At 41.5% G+C, this 13,824-nt stretch overlaps 1 protein-coding gene across 1 annotated transcript; it reads right to left on the bottom strand.

Moving 5' to 3' along the window:
- Positions 1-406: 406 nt before the first annotated feature.
- On the bottom strand, positions 407-12,331 carry LOC126530296 (antimicrobial peptide microplusin-like). The gene is made up of 5 exons (XM_050177611.3): positions 12,195-12,331; positions 11,105-11,166; positions 8,849-8,938; positions 4,069-4,095; positions 407-639 (listed from the first exon to the last, which is right to left on the bottom strand). The coding sequence occupies exons 1-5, from the start codon at positions 12,271-12,273 to the stop codon at positions 496-498; spliced, it is 402 nt and encodes a 133-aa protein (XP_050033568.1). The 5' UTR covers positions 12,274-12,331; the 3' UTR covers positions 407-495.
- Positions 12,332-13,824: the final 1,493 nt, after the last annotated feature.

Genomic DNA, 13,824 nt, shown 5'->3' with positions numbered 1-13,824 from the left:
GAATGCCCTTGCTACGGGGTCACAACAACCCTATACCACATTACGGGGGAGTGCAGGCTGCAAAACATAGAACACCACGACACAAACACCATGGTGGAGTAATGAGAGGTACTGCTGTGCAGCTTGGCCCTCGATGACCAGCTCAAGCGGTTCCAGAGAGCTGAGAAGAAGGCAAGAGCCAGTGGAGCCCTGCACCGGGGCCCCGACAACTAGCAATATTTCTGGTTATTTCTCAATAAAGTTTATCTATCATATCCTAGCCTGGATTGCGGAGAATGGGATGGTATTTCGAGGCTATGGCTTCTTAAGCGCGCCTGAGTGCGCAAAAATTTTTCTTTGAAACATGCGTATATTCGGTCATATTGAAGTCTGGGCATAGAAGAAATGTTTCACGCCATACACGGAATGAGGTCACATGCTGAAGCAGGCAGTGTTTATTTTGCTATTTTATTTTCACACTGACGGCCAGAGTTTTCCATAGGCAACGGTGTCTCTTCAAAACCAGTTTTGGGAAGGGTTAGACCAAGAGCCATATCCAGGGAATAGGGCCTGCCACCACCTTGGCTGCCAGCCGCTGCCTTCGTGGGCACTGCGATCACACGCTGTTGCCGCATTGTGAATTTGCCTGATCTGGCAACGCTGTAATAAAAGAACCCGTTGGCAAGTTAATTATGAAATAAGTTTAAAGAGCGAACACTGTTACTGCAAACTTTGAGTTAGTGTTGAGTTTTTGTTTTGTCTTTTATTGTGGTGTCTATGAAATTCGAACAGCAGCTCTGAAATAACCAACGCTAACTTAAATTCGGCCGTGGCCATATTCACGGGCTCAACCCTTCCTCACTTCGTGCCCGTTAGGAAATTGCAGTCGATCTCTTTCGGTGGGATCTTTTAGATGGCTGCGTTCAAATTGGTTAGAACTGTTGAAACAATGAACAAAAATGCAAGGCTCTGCACGCCGCACGTAACGACTTCAGTGACAATTGTTCTATTCCGATTTTTATTATGTAGAGGGACTTCTTGGGCTTGTTGGTGTTTGCTTACCGACATAATGCGGCGCGAAGGCACTATTACAAAGAAGGGCAGGACACGTCACAGATGCTACTAACAATTTTGTTTGAAAGACAGCGAGATTATATATAGTGTTTTCAACACGAAGGAGAACCTGACACTACCGAGGGCGATTATGAAGGCTAGCAGGATCATTTGGTAGATCCAATGAAAGTAAGCTCCGCGTTACATGCACTACTTCATTTTTTATGTAAAATGCTACTATTAGCTCGCGTCCCATTTTATCTTCTGCCCAGTATCTTCATCTAATTATATTCCGGCTTATAAGGACAAGTTTTTCAGTGCGCTGAAAGATGCGCAGTGAAGTCCGCGTTTTATACTTGGCGAACATTTCAATTTTCAACATCAGCACGTTACTAAAAAAAACCTAACGTAATGACTCTTCCTATTCGCAGGATGTTCCGCATCGTTACCGACTTATTGGAGCTACGACTGTGTGTGTTATGTTCCAAGCTTCAATACGCGTCCATCATAAGAGTTCCGCGCAATATTTAGCTAACATATTAGAATCGATTTAGAGTCATTCCACTCAATTTAGCCTCCGTAATTAATATGCTTTTACCAGCTTCTCTTGCATGAAGCGAGCACTTGATCTTCGAGACCTTCCTCCTAGGTGACAACGTTCCTGCGTATAATGTTCTGCAAGATGTACTGCAATAATAACAAATTGAAATATCTTTTTACGAGTCCGAGCTACCTGTCATCCTGCAAGTTAAGACGCCTCAGTGCAAGTGCAACCTGTGACATAACTTTATTGTGTTTAATATTAGGAAACACTCCAATAGCTTTTTAAATTCCATCACATCCATTTTAGACCATGAGCTGCTCCTTTTTTTGACCATAGTTTGTTTCAGTAAAGATATTTGTTCTGCAGTTACCCATCTGTATTGGGCCTGTTGGGCATGTTTTATTTTTCAAGTGTTTTGTTCAATTAAGTTCATTTGTTAGACAGTGCTCGTCCTATGTCCTTCGAGCCCTGTATCTTCCGTTCTTTTTGCGCCGATTAATAAGTGTGCAGTCTGTATTGGCTTTAGGACCCTGAGAGCAAGTGAAAGAAACGAAACGAAAGTCAATGTGGAAACTTCTTGCACAATCCGTCCTGACATTCTCTGCATTAGTAGTTTCTCAATAAAGCTCGAGGCTCTTTTTGTTTATTAGGAGTTCAATTGTTGTTGCGACTGCGTCCCAGGTTTCTTCTGTGGCATGAATATGCGGTTTCCGGTCATCCTGTCTTGTGCGCCTTTCCGTGAAGTCATTTGCTTCACTAGTGCATTTATGTGGCCTGTCATTGCTCCTTAACTCTCGGCGAACCAAGCAGAAACCGGCGAGGGAGAAAAAGGCAAACAGCATTCTCAAAGTATCTCGTGCTAATATGGCGGAACTGGGACAACTTTTTCACAATTGGACATTCGCTGCGGAAAGTCTAGCAGCTCGAAAAGACGCAGACGATATCGCGACAATGAAATAGAGCAGAGACACCTCATTCTTTTACCAATATCTACCTGACGTCAAGCAAAAAGCGATTGTGGTAACTTTTTAAATGCGTCTTTTCATGGTGCGCTGTTCTGCAAGCATTTTTCAAAGTTTGGTAGTTCATTTAGTACCGGTGAGTTATACAATCACAAAGTACACACTTTGGGACTCACCAAATTTGTCAAAGCGTCCCTACCAATTGTTATTAAGGAAACACAATTCTATGGCAGACGCTATTTTACAGTGCGTAATCACATAAAACCTAAATAACACTGACATCGGATCATAGACAATATGTCCTTGGTGAATTTTCAAGAGCTGCAGGCCTCTAAGGAGTGATAACTCCAGTAATAAAGATGTTTCTTACGAGTCCTCTTACAGCAGGACCGTGTAGTGCCTTCGCACAAATCACTTTTTAAATCCCAAGTCCCTTTGTATTGGTCAAAGCAGGCTATACGTATATGTAAACAAGGCCTTTGTTTAAATTCCAGGCCTCAAATCTTATATTGGTGCTTCAGCTCACCAGCCAAATATGTTTCGATCCGCGTGGCTACTTTCATCCTTTAATCTTTAAACGAAGCACAGTTTATTTCTCCCATTCCTCTTCTTTTGTGGCTTTCTGACAAAGGTGATGGTTTAATACAGTACGTCATCTACTTTCGTGACATTTATTATTCAATGAGCGCAGCCATAACACTGACTTGGGGTGCTATAGCGTATGACTATTCCTAAGTTTTCTATTTCGATTCTGCAATCAGCCCTCAGAGATTGGTCAAACAATTTTCGGACCATCTCCCCTTCGCCAGTATGTCTTCTATGCGACGTCATGAAAACCACGATAAGTCCCAATTTTATATGACGTCTACGCGCTGATTATGCATGATCAGACAAAACAAAAGAAATATAATTATTTCTGATTCGACGCCTTTTCGCCATTATCCCTCTGGTATTGGTCAAAAGATTTCCAGCTGCACCCACTTTGCCTGTTAAAGATGCATTCATATTCTGCATGTAGAAGCATTAATAGAAGATCTTAGAATAAGCTCATCATGCTTGTAACTGTGGTTAACGACATTGAATCGTCCTGAATACTGTATACCAGACGCCACAATGCCGTGTGCTTGAGCTGCAGTTATTTTTAACAATCCGTGACTTTGTGTTGTCATCGCTTGCATCATGCAGCATATGGCATCCTGAAACAGTAGTAAATCTTTCGAGGCCACTTTTGAACCACAGCGTTCGTGGTTCCTAATGAGTTCGAATACGTATGCTTACACGTAAAGACTGGGCTTGTCTGGAGCCACGTGCTACACTTGCCGCGATGTATTTGTCCGTCTTTGTTTATGGATAATTATTGATTGAATTGCTCTCGGAAACCTCTTAAGCGTGCATAATCAAGCACCACAGATATTACTATCTATGGTAACAGACATTTCAAGAACTATTTCAGTAACCGGTCTCACCACCATGTGGGCCAATGGCTCGTTGTGAGAAATGAACAAAAAATAAATAGAGAAATACACTTACAGTAAAGAAATAGGCCATGGCTCCCTCCTGAATTAAAAGAAAGAGGCATGGCAGGTCGTTAGTGCTGAATATGTTGCATACGCACCAAAAGTACCTGTCTGCACCGTTGAAAACTTGTCATACACATATAAGGAAAAGAAAAACTTCGTACACTTCAAAGAAGAAGGAAATATTCGGGATGATACAAAAAGAGCTGTTTCATCGCGTATTGCCTTGAAAGCGCTTATTTTCTGAAAGAACTGTACCAGATGTAATAGATAGAAATCGTTGAATATTGAAACGTAGTCGCTATTATATATTGTGTTACAATGAGTCAGGAAAGTCAGTCGCTATTTCTTGCCATGACATCTCTTAGTTATACTCAATATATTTATCTTGTTTATGTAAATACTGCTACGGCTTAATTTGAGCAATGAAGAGCTAGGGAAAAAATTATTATCTATTCAATATGTATATATATATAAAACATATGCTGGAAAACAATAATGGTATAAACATTTCCCGGTCACCAGACAATTTTATAGATGTCAGGGGTGATCTAACCAATGAAGAATGCTGAATAGAGTAGAGACACATAACCTGAAATACGAAATGCTTTTGTGGGCTAAATGCGAATTTTCCTGGTGGTCGGTGGTGGGGGGTCGGTCTTTCACCGCCTTTACAAAAGTGCCTTTGTACAGTGCGCGTACTTTCGTGCAACCGCGTTATGCGCGTGCGTCGCCTACCTCGAACTACTACAGCACTTCGAAATACACGGGCTGTCACAAGCTTGTCTTGGGGCGTCTTAAGGTTTACGTGCTGGGCTGGAGCGCTCGGAAACGGAAGTCTTCTACTTCTCCCGCCGCCATCTCACCCTGTGATGGATACGGAAAAGGGAGTCGTCGGCGGGAGCAGAGGATGGCAGTCACTTTCCACGGAGCACCTGTCGAATCGGCTTATATAAATATAAGATTATGCTTATTGTAACAAATTACGCCTTCAAAGACACTGGAGCTGTAATACAGCATGCATATTTCGAAACAGCTTACTGTGCTCGCCGTCGTGGTTGCTAGTAGGTTTCTCCCCATATATGTATATATATATATATATATATATATATATATATAGATAGATAGATATATATATATATATTCAGTAAATGCTTAACCTCAAAGCAGCTAATGCAGAAATAGAGCAAACAATAAAGCCAATCGACTAAGCTCGCTTGCACCTTGCAACAAAATAACAAAAATTACCATTGTGCAGGAATTTACTACACATCCCTCTGAGGACGTTGTTACCGGTTCAGACAAACCACACAACTATGCCGTGTGTATTGAACGCTTTTTTTTTATTGAAGTAAATATTAGGAGAGGTTGGCGCCTTTATGGTGGCACCGGCTACACCTTGTCACTTGGCGAAGGAAACAAATTTGCGTAAAAAGGGAGAATAGCGACACGATATATGGCACTCAGTAGAACACTGGATGAATAAAAAAATATACAGTCCAACAGTACATCAGTCTCAAAGTTCTGTGCATTAGTTCAGTCCACGTACGCATATATAAAGTTAGATATTTTGTACAGCCAAAACACACAACACATGTAATGCACTGCAATACAGAACAGAAATATACATATTGCGTAAAAGTTGCGATCACCACATAAACCAATTATGAACCACGGACAACGCTTGTGTTACTCATTTAGCGTATTCGGATCATCTGATACCTAATATTTTCCCAAAATGCTGGTGTCCTCTAAAAACTTTTTCAGAGCAAGAAACGCTCTTTTTTGAAGGCCTGCAGTCGGCCATGGGCCAAGTATCTTTTTTAGAGTGCATGGTCTTCTGTCTAACATCAACAAATTTGCTTGCAGTACCCTTCTTTGTGTATCGTATTTCGTGCACTCGAGAAGAAGATGATTCACATCTTCGTCTGCATGGCCACAAGAACACTGCGGACTAGAGACACGTTTTATCCTGTACAAGAAGTGTTATCCTGTACAAGAAGACGCAGGCGGTGTACCAATGTTTCAAATTTTCTGTTGTCTCTTAGATTTTCCGGCATTGATAAGTGTATACACGGGTCTATAAAGTATAACTCCGAGTTTTTAGTTTGCTGATCAAACCAGGTAGTTTTGCTGAGGCGACAAGAAATCTGTCTCAGGAGCAGACGGACTTCGCTACGCAATAGAGGAAGATTGGTTGTCTCCGCGTTATTGTGCGCTCGATTCGCAGCTGCGTCCGCTGCAGTATTACCAGGAATATTGCAGTGCCCAGGTATCCACTGAAATGCAATTACGTGGTTCATTGCGCTTGCTTTTGTAAGTTCTTTGAGTGTCTCATACAATAGCGAAGTGTTCAAAGAATTTTTCTTATTTCTCTGTAGTAATGTGAGAGCGTCTTGCGAACCACTAAATATAACCCATTTTTGTGAATGTTTTTCGGATGTTATGAAACGCAAAGCACACAGGATTGCAAACAGTTCTGCCACGGTGGAAGATGTCTCTCGGGTTAATTTAAATGTTTGCTCTAGCGCTAAATGTGGAATGACGAATGCTGAAGTCGAGGAATTTTTATGACACGAACCATCTGTATAAACGTGGATTTACTGGGGATATAAGGAGTAAATTTGGCTAATAGATTGCTCTAGTTTTATTATTGACCGCGCAGAGGGCAGAATTGATCTCAGTTGTGAACGTTACTACACGGCGTCAGTCTGTACATCTCAATGATGGAAGTCGTGCTGATCTCTGTTAATGCTCTTCGCTTTTTACTTATTCTATGAATGCTGCACTAGTGCAATCAAAGTGGAAGACAGTAGGATATAATGTCAAGCTTTATTTGCAGCTTTGGTCTGTACCTTACTAGCTGTATCGGTAGTTTGATGTGGTTATACAACAGGCACTGTATCTTTTTATTCGGGGGTGTCTGGGGCTTTTCATTTTCAGAGATCACATCTGCGTTCCCGCTTGTGTATGCTATGTGCATATTTTTATTTGTCGAATAGGTTATACGTGGTGTAGTACATTGCTGTAACCAATAGAAATGTAAGGACTTATGTGAGATTTTCTGGAGTTATGTCATTACAGTGTACATTGGAGCACCACCAGCAAGAACTAATAAACACAAAGCCCAGTTGTCGAGAAATACAAGCAAAAAAAGTAAACAAAGCGTTAGAAAAAAAATTATGGGTGATCCCGATGAAAGCCACAAGCACAAGTTTACTTAAGCTGATAAATAATGCAAACAAGTACAAGAGAGGAGCCGAGGAAGCCGCGCCTCTATTAGAATAGATAGTACTACACGTGCACTGTTATGGGCTTTTCACAGTGTACAATATTGTTAGCGAATTGGAAAGATAATTTTGGATAATATCATAAGATTGATAATATACTGGATGATGAGACAGCAAAGGGGTGGGCATATCAGTCGAGTGCCGGCATGACAGCAGAAACTCCAGTGAAGCCAGAGATATCATCAAGGTGCTTCGGTATGCGCAAAAAAACATTGAGGGGCAGCGCGTGGCCTGGTTATTGATTGCGAGTTCTTGGTCGAAAGGTACTGTGATGGTAACATAAATTACCGGCATCATTCAAAACATACGTTGGCCCACTGATAGAATGATCTTGAGGGGTGTATCACATAGATGATTTGGGCAAGGCTGGGATACTAAGGATAATTGACGTTGTTCACTATGCGTTCAGCGGTGTTCGGCGACATAGATAACCTAATCGCTGTAATGCACGCGCCTTTACAGGTCCATGTGAGGTCTACACGCTACATTAACCGTAATTTAACACCCACAGCTCCTGCTAATAAAGTACGATCGTACTGCAATGCTATATTTAGGCCAAGAACAGCCCGAACACTTTCTGCTAGAAGCAAGGAACATAACTTTGAATTTGATAAGTTGCAGGTTTACATCTTAGGTGTCTATGTGACCAATAATAAGATTTAAAAATCGGAAAGAATGAAGCTTCCTTAGGACTACCAAAATATATTCGCGTCATGCAAGCGCGCGGTAAGTATCGCATAAGATATGACAAGAAAACAGCCAGTACAATTTTGAGCATTACATGCAGAAACAGGCCACGAGTACTAGGCTATGGCACAACATATGCCACAGGGGAATGCTGCGAAATACTCTACGGGAGCAAAAGTGGGAATGAGTCTAATCTGGCCACACAGAAAAAATATATAGTCCCGTAGAAGTATGGTGGCAAAAATAAGCGTCAAATATGATCCAATAGCTAAGCAATACGATCGAGAATACGTGAGGTAAACTATGCCCCAATAAAACATGTGCTTTTCAAAAGTGAAAAAAAAGATCCGCACGATACTGCTCTTTCATACACTGCTGGACACAACAACGTCGTGAAAAGTGCTTTTACCACAGCCGTCTGGACTTTTCCTGATAAAAGCTTTCGTGTTAAGCATCGTGCAATACATCCGATTTCTTCAGACTGGGGATTACTTTATCTGCGAGCTTTTGTTTTTAAGCTGACTGGTGTAATGGGAGGCCACGGAAATGCATAGGAGCTTGCGCACGCAAGGAAAATTACAGCATACGAGCTATTATATTTATTCACTTGTTTTATTCAATGACATGCAATTGTGTGCAATTGGTCAATAAAGGCAACCTTTATCCGAAATTATATTGCTTCAACTAGCGTTGTTCTTAAATTATATCATATGTCAGTGAATTTGAAAGTGCAGTAGCGATCTGACGAGCTCTCACAACTAGCGCGAATGTCATTCATAGGACGAGTGCCGACTGAATGTAAACTCGGACACATACCAAGTCATTATACGAGCACATCCTCCTTATCGCACAGGCATACGTAGGGCATCGCAACATCCACACGGCATGGGCAAAAGCTTGGTTAGTCTGTAAAGCAAGTTGTATACATGCAAAAACATACAAATTTATTCTAACGTAGTCAGCACAGCAATTCCATGCACTAGAAAACCAATTCTCTCAAGTTGGCGTAAAATTAGAAGAAGAAACGAATGTATTGATTCATAAAGAAGCTGTTCAGTGTAAATGTTCCCCGCTGAAAATTGAACTCACGGAATAGAAGAACAGTTGGCGTAAAATCTCCGCGAATTGTAATAACTAGGGCTCTTACTGAGGGTCACATGAAAAAAAGAATCACACGTTTAACCTGGAGTGTATATGATTTTTTTTCTTGATTATTTACTACGTGCGATTGTCATGCAGTGCCGTATAAGTGCATCTAGACCACAAGGTAGGTTTTCTGCTTGAAATACACCGAGTCTTTGCCATCAGTTTTCATCGTAAATCTCTTTTTTTTCACCTAATATTCTACCATCAATAAGTGCAGGTTTCCCTATTTTGGCATTCATATTATTATTCCTACAAACAACCGATTATCGGCGCTGTACATTGCGCCACCTGCATAGCTACAATTTTGCCTTCTAATTACACCTTTAAAGTTAACGTCATATACCCAAACTTTACTTCTAATCCCCACTGAATTTGGAGCTACGTCTTAATGTAACACTTATATTTTTTTTCGTCCCTTCATGAGCACATATCAGTTTTGTTGCTGAAAGTTTGGTTAGCCAAGTTCGCATTGTGGAATACCCTAATTCCAACTTTTCGTTGCGGAGATACACATAAGCTCCTGTAAATTTTAGTAATGCCGTCCATTTGAGCTCTAAGCAATCTTTGCAGACGGGGAGATGCTCCAATGAGCACACGGTACCCTGTAAATTGTTGCTTTCGGTGAACGTACATATTATCTTCAATAAGAAACCTATATCTGCCATTTAAGAAGTTGTTTCCTTGCCAATCACTTGATTGCATGTTTATGTTTCTTTAAATGTAAATCTTCAAAGTAACCTTTAGGTATAATTATTACATGTACTGGCTCGTGTCAAACTTTGATCCAATTTAAGAAGGCCAGCGCCTAGTCATAAGTGACTAAAATAAATATGCCGTAGTAGCGAACTCGCATTTTAAGTTTCGGCAGCTTTCATTTCTGTTAAAGTTTGAATAAGCTAAGAGGCTGCTAAGTGCAATACTGTAATACGTTACGTCATCCGAAATCCATGAAAAAACGTTTAGTTCAGCGAAATATTAAACTGCTTTACGCAAGTTGAGACAAAAAATTATTTCATAGGCTACGTCATACAAGCCATACTTACTCATTGACCAGAAACCATTGATTAGGAAAGATCAGAATGCGTTTGCTCAGAGATTGGTGCGTCTGCGCAAAGTGCGGCTTCCCTCTACCGAATCATTTGGAAGAGTATCTTGAAGCCTTAATCTTTGACCTTGTAGATTGCTATGGCAGATGTTATTTGGTGTAGTAATCGATAAGAAACAAATACGTGACACCCTCCCTAGACTAATATATTCAGCAATTAAACACGATTTGGAACTGCAAGGATAGCTCGACTGATGTTATAAATTAGTATCAGATCCCCACTTGGTGCCTGCTCTCAAATTGCTCGTAATATTTGGCTCATATAGCCGGCAGAAAGCATATTCTGCCGGGAGCAGAATCTGTTTTCGCTTATGTGGGATGCGCGTATGGCTATCGTGGTTGTTTGTTTCTTTTCTTAAAATTCACGTTATGCTATCACTACAAAACTGGCTTGCGCACATTACATTGATTGACGTTACATGATCTTTATTTATGGGGTATAGATTGCAAGCTCTTTTTTCCACTTCACCCACTGTAGCACAGCTCTTTGTCGAGTTAAAAAGGTGTTGCATGGCTAGAATGTGCTCTCTGACTCCCATTGCAAGGCAATGCTTGAGAAACACACCCTCGCTCCAGTGCATTCATGCGCATACCGAGAATAGCTGTTTATGTGTATCCTGATTCTCGCTCAGAAATTGCCGTGGATTGTCATTGAAACAGAGTGACCACCACACTGGAGTCGTAACGCTGCTAGTACTTTTTTTCAGACGAGGCGGGATGTCGAGAGGATAAACGTGTGAGTGCAGTGGGATATACTTGTTAAAAGACATGGCTTCTTTATAACTGGGAGCAGCCAAGCTAGTTCACAAAGGGGCACTCACGCGTCGAGATATGCGTCGCGTAATACATTGCAGCTCCCTGTCCAGCTCGGTATGGCTCTTACCTGGAACACACAGGAAAAAAGATAATGAATTACAAATAAAATGAGCGAAATTGTTGACATCACGCCCAATAGAGAGCTATATGTTTTTCAACTGGCATAATGTAAAGCCCACTTTGTACGTAAAAGCTATTTGTATTTAGATGCCGGTATATGAACTGTCAACTTTACGCTTTATTTTCGCGCGAACGGTACAGCAATTTTTGCGACACGCCTCGACCATAACTGGGAGAAGGGTGAGAGCGTGCGAAGCAGTCTTTCCTTAATTGCCACAACAGTACGCAAAAGTACTGAGTTTTGGCAGCGATAAGTTATGTTCTGTATGCACTAGCCTGAAAAAGAATACCGTCCCTGATGATTGCCCTCAATTAACTAAGAAATAGGTCTGTAGTTCTACGACTAGTAATACTATCCTGGAGTAGAGTCAAAGGAAAAAACAAACAGGGTCTCTGAAAAGCTGAAGCTTGTCTGCTGAAGTATTGAAGGCGATAGAGCTGCTTTTACTCTTCTTCAAGCATTTGAAACGTCGATAAAGAGTACCATTCCCTGGCTTACTGGGACAAAGAAATCATGCCTTAATAATAATTTATTCCTTCAATGACTCACTAATTTCTAACTCCGAAGATAAAGCTCTTCGCTGCTAAGTAGTGCTGAAGAGGCGCTACCAATAAACTTGGGCTACTTTCATTTTCTGCACCTATCTGATTACGATGCAGCCCCTATCAGAGTGTATCGCAATCCGATGACGTTTACTGCCCCAAGCTGTCCATTATATTCAATGTGAGCTATTTATCTGTAACAAAACAAAAGGCACAGAACGAAGTTTTCATATCTTGCGCTGTTAGAGTTCGGCAGTTGCCCTGTAGTTTTGTGTCCAGACTGCTGTAGGTAATGGTTTAAATGACGTCCTGAAGCTCGCAGAAGCGAAAAAGATGGCAGTAATTTGTTGATAGCGCCAAAGCACAAGGTCGATTAGAGACAAGGACCTTCTGAACAGCTGCACAACTGATACGCCTCGCTGAGGAACCTACCACACAGCTCCATGTGATGGGCCGAAGCTGCAGCCACGAAGATGACCAGCAACAAGGAGATGGCGAATACAGCCTTCATGTTGAGTGATGACCGAGAGAACTCCTACAGCTCGTGCAAGACGGATAGCCGAGACACTGACAAGGCACAGTTCGTCAATGTCTTATATACCCATTGCCCACGATGCTGTCACCGCGAGAATAAAAATACATGGAAAGTGAAGGAAGAACAAAAGACAACGATGCTGCGATGACCAAAAACAGAGCTTGCATAGGAAGAAGACTTCGCTGTACCGAGCCGCGAAAGAGTCTACCTGGTAAAGTGCTGCAAATCACTTAATTGATCTTGATTTCCACCTCTAGAATGCAGAACTTTACTCGTCGGTCTACCAATTACTTTTAGAGATTCCCGAAAGGTAAATAATACCAAGATAGTTTAGTCTGGTAAAGTATGCTTTTTAAAACACGATGGCCATTTGTGTGGCGCCAGAGCTATTGTTATAAGGCAGCACAAGAAGGGGCGTTATATTGTGTGAAGTTCATGCCAGGTACATGAGCAGTGGTGGTATAGGTCACGGAGCACAATGTACATTTGTCTGCTTTGTTACCACGTTTACGGTAGTTCTCAAAACTCCGTGAACGTATTTATGTTGTTCATATAAACGCAATATAGACCATATTTGCTACTCAAATGATGAATAATCAGCAACAGACGCTTTCCAAATTTTGTGATCTGCCGAGAATTTACGACGGTACCTCCTAGGTCTTTATTCTTCTTTTTTGCGCCTTTTATTGCTGGCCAAGACAATGCTCACAGTTAGACACATGTTTGACGTATGCTGCAACGGCAAATAATCAACCCAGTGCTATATCCCTTTGTAGTTCCCTTTTCCTGCTGAAGCGAGTCTAAAAGACCGCAGCTTTCACATTTCTTCCATATCTGAAGGCAACCACTGCGGACATGATTTAGTGCTGTGCTCAGCAACAAAGTCCAACCGGCTTTAATACAGAGTAGCGGTTGCAATAATTATGTCGACTACTTGTTGAACATTTGAAAACAAAGTCAAGAGTCTGACAAAATCTGCCTGGTCGTGAAGAATCATGAAAAAAAAACGCCTCCCCAGGGCCGAACCTAATAAAAAAAGGACATAACTTCAATTTTCGGCCCCCGTCGCGAGCCTAGTTCACAACCCTACCTTCTGGAAGCCGTACCTCAAAAGTGTGAAGGTATCTTACTCCTTGGTCGGCATGTGCTTTTTTTGTGGCCACCATAAAAATACATTGGTTATTAGGCCAAGGATGCAAACTTTGTCAAGTAGTACTTTTATCCAAACATTCCACGAAATACTACTGTCCTCAAGACGTGATGGGGGTCTGCTTCTGCTGTCAGGGAACACACGCCACGCTATGAAAATGTCAAGTGCGCTTTTTTGCGTTGCTGCGATCCGGTGTGGGAAGAATTTGGAACTCAAAAAAGAATAATATGCGTGCATAAAAGCGAGGTATTTCAAAGAAGGGACGTGCGAACACAAAATCGCCCGCTTCATTTTTTTTTTATTTGCAGAGGCAGCTGTGATTTACCTGCGACATGCATGAATACATCCGGATAACCTGCCATCGCGTGTGGTAACAC

This window comes from Dermacentor andersoni, chromosome 5, assembly GCF_023375885.2.
Source record: "Dermacentor andersoni chromosome 5, qqDerAnde1_hic_scaffold, whole genome shotgun sequence".
NCBI lineage: Eukaryota > Metazoa > Arthropoda > Arachnida > Ixodida > Ixodidae > Dermacentor > Dermacentor andersoni.
This window is presented reverse-complemented; position numbering and strand designations above follow the sequence as displayed.

Bases quoted from the DNA above. Each gene is read 5' to 3' on its own strand.
- LOC126530296 (XM_050177611.3), bottom strand. From the start codon at position 12,273: ATGAAGGCTGTATTCGCCATCTCCTTGTTGCTGGTCATCTTCGTGGCT. The intron at 11,167-12,194 runs GTAGGTTCCTCA...TGTGTGTTCCAG, and splicing joins CCATCACATGGAGCTGTGTG to GTAAGAGCCATACCGAGCTG. The intron at 640-4,068 runs GTAAGTGTATTT...CTTTTATTACAG, and splicing joins CCATGGCCTATTTCTTTACT to CGTTGCCAGATCAGGCAAAT.